The 8,862-nt window shown below is 31.6% G+C and overlaps 2 protein-coding genes across 2 annotated transcripts; one reads left to right on the top strand and one right to left on the bottom strand.

Moving 5' to 3' along the window:
• The first annotated feature begins 716 nt into the window (after nt 1-716).
• LOC125824614 (uncharacterized) lies at nt 717-1,823 on the top strand. The gene has a single exon (XM_049504015.1). The coding sequence runs from the start codon at nt 717-719 to the stop codon at nt 1,821-1,823; it is 1,107 nt and encodes a 368-aa protein (XP_049359972.1).
• A 5,168-nt stretch (nt 1,824-6,991) lies between these two features.
• Nucleotides 6,992-8,395, bottom strand: LOC125824369 (uncharacterized). Its single transcript, XM_049503738.1, has 2 exons — nt 8,166-8,395; nt 6,992-7,776 (listed from the first exon to the last, which is right to left on the bottom strand). Exons 1-2 carry the CDS (start codon nt 8,323-8,325, stop codon nt 7,484-7,486), a joined length of 453 nt encoding a protein of 150 aa, XP_049359695.1. The 5' UTR covers nt 8,326-8,395; the 3' UTR covers nt 6,992-7,483.
• Between the last annotated feature and the right edge of the window lie 467 nt (nt 8,396-8,862).

Genomic DNA, 8,862 nt, shown 5'->3' with positions numbered 1-8,862 from the left:
ACATTATATTTTGATGGGGTTTTATCAACCAAAACTTCGTGTATATCCTAAAACAACATTTGGGACTAGGAATCGACAATTTAATCCTGAGTGGTTTAATGCTTCAAATTCTGCTTGGTTGGAATATAGCATAGACGATTATGCTATATTTTGTTTGTGTTGTTGTCTCTTCAAGAATGAATTTGAAAGTCGTGACAATGCAGGAAAATAATTTACACAAGATGGTTTTAAGAATTGGAACCATAGTCCGGAAAGAATTCGATTGCATGTTGGTGAGGTGAATAGTATTCATAACAAATGTATGAATAGGATGCTTGATTTTGCGAATCAACGTCAATCAATTCAATCTTCTCTTCACAAGCAAAGTGAAAAAACAAAAAGTGATTATCGAATTCGTTTAAATACCTCAATCGATATGGTAAGGTTTCTCCTAAGAAATGGATTGTCATTTCGTGGTCATGATGAGAGTGAAGATTCCGATTACAAAAGTCTTTTTTCTTGAACTTTTGAAATTTAATGGGATTAATCGTCCGGGTGTGGAAAAGGTGATATTACAACATGCTCCAAAAAATGATATCATGATTTGTTCAACAATTCAAAAAGATATTGTGGATGCTTGTACTAAATAAATAATTAAAGTTATCATCAAAGACTTGGATGGTGATTATTTTGGAATACTAGTTGATGAGTTAAAGGACATTTCACATAAAGAGCAAATGACATTAGTTTTACGATATGTTAACAAAAACAGAGAGTTGATAGAAAGCTTTTTGGGTATTGTTCATGTGGGTGATACATCCGCAATATCATTGCAAAAAATAATTTACTCTTTACTTTTGGATCACTCGTTATACCTATCAAGACTCCGTGGACAAGGTTATGATGGAGCTAGAAATATGCAAGGAGAAAAAAATGGCTTAAAGTCTTTGATTTTGCAAGATGTTCCGTTTGCATATTATATTCATTGCTTTCCTCACCAATTGCAATTGACACTTGTAGCTCTCTCTAAAAAATATTCGGATGTGAAAATTTTCTTTTATGTTGTCACTAATGTTTTGAATACTATTGGGACATCTTTTAAACGCAGGGACTTACTTCGACAACACCAAGTTGAGAAGTTGGAAGAATTGCTTAAATTTGGAGAAATTCTTACCAGACAAGGATTAAATCAAGAACGTGGCCTCCAACGACCGGGTGATACTTGTTGGGGATCCCATTTCAAGACCTTGGAAAATTTCATGATTATATATTCTTCAGTTGCTAATGTGCTTAAAGATATGAAAGAAAATTCTCCACATGATCTTGCTAAACTTGTAGCATGTAACCTTTTAGATAAAATTCAAAAATTTGAATTCATCTTTGTGTTGCATTTGATGTTCAAGATGTTGCTTGTTACAAATGAATTGAGCAAAACTTTACAAAAGAAAGATCAAGATATTGTCAATGTTATGAGATTGCTTAATATTTCAAAAAGAAGATTACAAACAATGAGAGAGAGTGGTTTGGAGTCTTTGATGGATGGGGTTTCTTCATTTTGTGCTAAACATGATATTTTGGTTCCCGTAATGAGTGAAGACTATCCAAGATCGAAGCGTAAGAAGTCCAAAATTTCATATTTACATCACTTTCGTGTGGAAGTGTTTTATGCAGTTATTGATTTACAACTTCAAGAGCTCAATAATCGTTTTGATGTTGTGACTAATGACTTACTCCTTGGTATGGCTAGTTTGAATCTGGTTGATTCATTTGCTAATTTTAGTAAAAGCAGAATAGTGAAGTCGGCTGAATATTATAAAAGCGACTTTGGTGATAATGAACTTTGAGATCTCAGTTATCAGCTTGATAGTTTCATTGTCTATGCTCGAGAGTGTGATAGCAAGTTTCTCAACTTGAAGGGGATTAAAGATCTTGCTACGATGATGGCACAAACAAAATTGGATCAAATTTGGTCTCTTGTGTATTTTCTTGTAAAGTTGGGTTTGATATTGCATGTTGCTACATCAAGTGTGGAAAGAGCATTCTCCTCAATGAAGCTCATAAAAAATGATTTACGTAATATCATTGGTGAAGAATTTTTGAATGGTTGTTTAGTTTGTAAGATAGAGCGGAAGATATTTGAAAATGTAAGTAATGATGCTATTATAGATCGTTTTCAAAATATGAAGTCTCGTCGAGTACAATTGTAAACTGATGATATTTTTTCTGGTAATGTATTTTTTATGTATTGCTCGCTTAGTATTGTTATTATAATTTTTTTGATCTTATCTTTAAAGCAATGGTGCACCCATTTTCTTGAAATCTTGGATTTGCCTCTGGTTGGAAGATACTAAGTATCTTTCTCACTTCTCCACACATATAAATAACTTCCCTACTTCCCCACTTCTCCACACATATTTAGGATTTAACTTATATTAATTATTAAACCAAAATACAATTAGTGGGCCATAGAAATTTACAGATCGTGCTCAATTTGATATTTTTTTTATTCCAGGATATTTCTCCAAACTTCTAACCTCGTGTTAACTTTGCTTCATGTCTCGTCAATAAGTACTAGGTCATCTGTAAATAACATTTACTATAGCATATCTTCTTGAATGTGTCACATTAGTACGTTCATCGTTAATACAAGTAATAATGAGCTAAGAGTGGATCACTAGTGCAATTCCATTATGAAGAAAAAGTGTTACAAGTCACCACCCACATTCTTGGACCCAGTTTTAGCGTTATAATATATGTCCTTAATGTAACTATCCACTCCGATCGTTATGGGTAGACCAATAGTGAAAGAAATCAGGTTAGAATTATTTTTGGATAGTAACTTGAAAATTTTAGTCCAACATAATCTTAGATGGAATCTGAGCAAGGTAGGTCTAGGGGAATCCAGGAATGGATTAGGGATAATGTCTAAGATTGGGTTGAATTTTCTAGCAGCTAAGACATTAAGGAATCCATAGGGCCTTTCGGGATCAAATTCGGGTGGGTAAAACTGTCGGAATAGAACTTGACGTGAAAGGGTTAGTATGAAATGTCATTGATCGAAGGTATGTTGCAAAATGAGGGCTTTTAGGGAGGTTTACAAGTCTTTTATTATGTGAAAATCGCTATAGCGGACGTTCCACCGCTATAGAAGGACGTATGCGCAAGTGTTATAGCAATTGTCCAGGCACTATAGCGGGGAAAGTCAATATGGCAACGCCGATATAGCGGGTTGGGCTGTTATAATGGGTTTTATACATAAAAGTCCCAAAACTTCTTATTTTCTACAACTTTGTTCTTGAAACTTAGAGGGGCGATTTAAGGCAGTTTTCACCCATTTTTCACCAAATTCTTCGATAAAGGTAGGTTTATTACTTCTTTATTTCGTATATTGATTCTTAAGCCTTATAATCTAAGGTTCTCGGGAGGGTTTCAACTCGAATTAATAGTGGAGAAAACTCTGATTTAGGTAGAATGATCATGAATTGTCCTGGGTTAGGATTTGAGTATAATCCGAATATTTTTAGACCATTAGTTATTGATTGTAGTGTTTTATTATTGTTTTGGACTAAGAACAAGACAATGAATTGCAAAAGGGGAAAGCTCAGACTTTTTAGAGTTTTCAAGGCTTGATTCGAGGTAGGTGATGGTTTATTTATTTTCTATAGTATGTAATGTGTGCATTTTAACTGCCTTATAGTATGATTTTGTGATGTATGTAGGGGAAACTAGAAGGCTAATGTGCAATGACTTTATGTGATAATCTCATGCGATGGACCTGTTTATTTACTTGTAATTTCAAGTTAGTTGTACATTGTGAATGTGACAGTGCATGTTATTTGTGATTGATGGTTGACTCAGATACCATACTAATATAGAATACTAATGATTTGCTCGGATACTGCGCCTGATGTGAATCATTTATGGTTGGCTCGAGTACCACACCAGTACACTAGCAGTTTGTGTATGGGCTCCATGAGAGGATCATGTATGTGCATCTTGTGACCATGCTAGACATGTTTTATGTATGTATCGGTTAAATCAAGGCTATGATTGAAAATTTGTATAATGTTATGACTGTTGGTATATGGTTTGGTCTGTATTACTGTTCTGTAGTTACTTGTTCATATTCATATTTTGGAACTGGTCGTATGATCCTACCAATACACGGTGTTTGTGTACTGATATTGTACTTGTTTTTTCTTATTGAGTACAAGACATATTCAAGTGAGTGCTATGAATTCTTGCTTAAAGGACGTTTGATCATCCAAGGGTGAGCTACTCTTTTGGACTGCCATGAATTCTTCTCCACTTCTTTGTCCATCTTTTCATACACAAAAAAATTAGATTTTTAGGTTGATGTTTTCTAGTTTTCAGGGTTGCATCCCCATTCTTGCCTATTTAAAGTTTTGGTGCCATGACCTTCAGGTTCTAGGGAGTTTAATTCCACATTGATTTTGTTAATTGATTGAGTTTATGGGAACTTAACCTTTTAATTTTTTTCAAACCATTTTCCTAGTAATTTAGATCGTGACTTTGTTTTTTAAAGTGGTTTGATGGGTTTGGTTTGAGTTGGTAGTTGGTTCTCCCACCAGATGATTGCGTGGGTACCACTCATGGCGGGTTAGGATCGTGACACTTAATCATTCTAATGTAAGTTACAAGAACACCTCTAGCCTACAAACATCTCCAAAGAACCTCTTTTGGGATTTTGTCGTATGTTTTTTCTAACTTTATGAACATCATATGCAAATCTCTTTTCCTTTCCATATATTACCCCTTTAACCTTAGGGTGAATGACTTCTATATTCAACCACATTTGCATGAATTCGAACTGGTTCTTAGAAATAAACATATAACCCTTCCTCATCCTCATATCTATCACTCTCTCTCAAATTTACATAGTGTGGCTTCACAACTTAATATCTTATAATTATTGCAATTTTAAATATCAATTTTGTTTTTGTACGATAAAATCATCCAACTCCACCTCTTATCTTCGGGCATCTTCATAGTCCTAAGAATGACATTAAAAATTCCCTTGCGTCACTCCATGCTTCATGTCTTGTCTGTATTCTTCTAAATTTTCACTAGTATCTTGTATGTACTCTAGATCATACACTACATATTAGACATGACACATCTAGTATGTCGAAGCCATGCCATTCTCATCTTTGATTCACTTCACTTTACTAGATCACGAACCTTCTATTTTTTTTACTTTAGCTAACATGTACAACTTCTTATCCCCACCTTTGTCCCCATATTTAAATTCAGCACCAATAGAAAAAAGAAAAAAAGACAAATAAAGGCAGGACCCTTCTCCTAACTCCCAACTCTAAGCAAACTAACTCCTTATAATTTAATGTTGTTTGTCCTGGATCCTCTTTCTCTTTCCTCAAAAAAAGGAAAAAAGAAAAAAAGACAAGACCTACTTCATGGTTTGCATTCTTTGACTAAACAATGTGAAATCTCAATAATTGACATTTCTTTACTTGACATAACAAATGTGACAGAGCTGTGTGGTCATTAAAGACGGAAGACTTGCATACCAACCAACATGTATACATGTGAATGTGTGGTGAAGTCTTCTTTCTTTAATTAACATTTTATTAGTAGAAAAAGCCAAATTAAGGGCCGTAGCCTTTACAAACTCCGAAAAGAGGCTGATTTAATTCAAACACGCATAATAAAAAATAATATTGTAATCAATTACTATCAAAAGACGTGATGCAGTGGATGAAGTTGTTTCTTCTTTAACTAAAAGTCTTATGTTCGAATCTTTAGTACGAAAAAGAAATCATTGATAGGGAAAGCATTTCTGATCCCCCGAATGGAACTCCTTGCGTCACGAATCTGAATTAGTCGAGCTCCAATAAAAATGTTGTTTGCACTTTGAATTAATCGAACTCCAATAAGGATGGTGTTTGCACTTGTGTTTCTATTTTGTGCTGGTCTTTAGTTTTTGTCTTTCGATGTAAATAACTTTTTCATAGAACATAAATTTATATTTGAATCTTATAATATTCTACGAATCATGCTTCTGGCATAAAAAAAACTTATGTTTCACTTGACATAATTTAAATGACAAATCATGCTATGAGAGGATTAATTACTCTTAGCCCTTAGGCTTTCGAAGACACTTTTGAAAAAAGGCGGCTCTTTACATTTAACACAATATATAAAGGTTCAAATTATTTAATTTGATGTAATAGTATAAAATAATAATCTTTTTAACCATTTGATTGCGTGTGAATCTTATATGTTGAATTACCTTGTACTCTTTTTCTTTTATATTATTTGGCCTATGTTGATTTAACAAATTTTTAATAAAATTTTAATTAAAAGTGTATTTATCAAGTTTAACCTTATTAATCATATTTTAAAATTCTAAGCTTGGTTATTACTATTTCATGTAGCTATTTAATAATAAGAACAATATGAAAAATAAATTCTTTTCGATTTGCTAAAATAACCATTTATTTTTATACAAAGATTATGTAAAATAGAACAGAAGAAATATATAGTAATAATAACACAAAAAATTCTTTATGGTCTAATAAAGAAAATAGCAAAATAAATTAAATTTATTTGTTAAAAAGTATTAAAAAAAATTAAAAGAATATTGTGTAAAATATAAAATGTTGTATAGTATTTGATTTTGTGTTGTAATTTTTGATGGATCCGAATTGTGCACCTACCCCAAAAACACCTAAGATTAAAAGGTGTGCTAGAAAGTTGTTAAACATACTAAAATACAAAAGTTTTTTATTATAATTATGTCCATCCCAAATACAAACAAAATGATATATCACACTATATAACAAATTTTAATTTCATGATAACTTTCTTTATTAGAAAAAAGAAATACGAGAATTGAATTCATACTTATTCTGACAAAATTTCATTCATATTATCCGATGATAAATCTTAATTGTCAAGAGATTTTAAAGGATACAATGTACACATTCTTTTAATTTTAATAAAAATTCAACCCTTTTTGACTAATTCTATATTAGTATATTTAATAAATCTTTTTTTCCATTTGAAGAAGCTTTAATATACAATGAAAATGGGTCAACCCACTTGAATTGACTCAATCTTGGTCATAATTCACATCCTTCATGTATTCAAAAATCACCTTCTATACAAATTAAATACATGTAAATTATCTCTCCCTTTTACAAATTTTTCCCAAAATACACATAAAAAAAAGTTACACAAAATCCTTGAATTAAAAAGGAAAAAAAATCCTAATTAAAACTACTCTCCCACATGATGAGCACATGGACCACCACCTCCTCCTTTTTTCCTTAAATCCTAAAAAAAATAAAATATTTACGTTTCATCGTAATCCAAGCATTTCAGTCATGAAATGCATATGATCTCTTCACCTTCAATTAAAGGTCATGAGTTTACATCTTGAAATAGATGGTTAAGAAAAAGTACGACGAAGTAATTTGTACATAAATTAGTTTAGATAATAATAGCGAGCCCAAATGGATCATTAATAGGAATAAGTGACCCGGTTGATGACCCGACCCTTGAGCATAGCATTGTAGAGGGCGGCCCGATTGGCCGGCATTTCTTCCACTTTCTCCCTCTTGTTTAATTTATTTGAATTCGAATTTGAGAAAGAAGAAAAGACTTCGTCTTTATTTTTATGACGAAAATTATTATTAGTATTATTATTACTATTAAAATGACGAAGCTTTCTATATTCTTCACTATTTCCACTTGGCTCCACCACATCTTCTGCAAATTTCACCTTCTTTTTCTTCTTCTCCTTCTTCTTCCCATCTAAATAAAAATAAATTTAAAAAAATCCAATTAACATATGAAATTACGATATATATATTTTTTATATTATCATTATAATTTAATCGCTTATAACAATTATTTTTCTCCTGTCATTTCACATGACAATATTTGATTAGACAAAAATAAATTAAAAATTACTTTTTGCATATATCAAAATTATTTTTGAAATTTGTGATTTTAAACATGACTTATCTACGATCGCGAAAGTATTTCATATGGTATAAAAATGAAAAAAATTATCATCAATCACCCCCAATCCTCATTATTGACAAAACACATTACCTTGTGCTAAAGTTGTACATAACTTGACATGACTAGGACTTAACATAGATTAAATGAAACAGACTAAAAAGAAAAGCGTGTCATACCTGTAGATATGCAAGATCGAGGAGGGATATTGGAAATTGAATTGAAGGAGAATTCTTGAGTTTTTTGAAGACGAAAAGTGGCTAAAAGGATCATAGTGCCAGCGGAAACAGCCATGGCTGTGGCAAATACAACACCTTGAGAAGTCAACAAAGAAGACATAATTGATAGTTGTTGAAGAAAGAAAGAAAACTTTGAAATTGAAGAAATAATAGTGAGGACTTTCTTGGAGTTTTTTGAGTTATAAGTAAGAGGGATTAATCAAAGAAGACAAGATATAAATAGTATAAAGTTTGTGGAATTTTTTTGAATTTATTAATCTTCTAGATGAAATAAAGTAATGAGGAGGAAGGATTCAATTATTATTGGTTAAATTAATTGTTTTGTTGGTTAGACTTTTTAAATTTTAAAAAAAAAGTATGTGGAAGAGTATTTGATGGTGTGGCAAAAAGGCAAATGGAAATGAATATGTCAGCATAAATTTAAAGGCTTTTGGTAAGTTAGAGAGGGTACTAGACACTACCAAAAAAATATTAATATTATTTTTCCAATGTTAAATATTCGGGATATATTCACGTATATTTTGATTTAATCAATGAGAAAAGAAAAAATAAAAATATTTCCATACGAAAAATAGAATTTTTTTTTATTGTTTCAATGAAAATATGTTTCCTGTCATGACTCATGCATTTTTCCATA

This window comes from Solanum verrucosum, unplaced genomic scaffold (genome assembly GCF_900185275.1).
Source record: "Solanum verrucosum unplaced genomic scaffold, falcon-dt-bn FXZP01000022.1, whole genome shotgun sequence".
In the NCBI taxonomy this organism is placed as follows: domain Eukaryota; kingdom Viridiplantae; phylum Streptophyta; class Magnoliopsida; order Solanales; family Solanaceae; genus Solanum; species Solanum verrucosum.
Note: the sequence above shows the minus strand (reverse complement) of the source record. Positions and strands in the feature narration are given on the sequence as shown.

Bases quoted from the DNA above. Each gene is read 5' to 3' on its own strand.
- LOC125824614 (XM_049504015.1), top strand. From the start codon at position 717: ATGACATTAGTTTTACGATATGTTAACAAAAACAGAGAGTTGATAGAA.
- LOC125824369 (XM_049503738.1), bottom strand. From the start codon at position 8,325: ATGTCTTCTTTGTTGACTTCTCAAGGTGTTGTATTTGCCACAGCCATG. The intron at 7,777-8,165 runs GTATGACACGCT...ATTTTTATTTAG, and splicing joins TCGATCTTGCATATCTACAG to ATGGGAAGAAGAAGGAGAAG.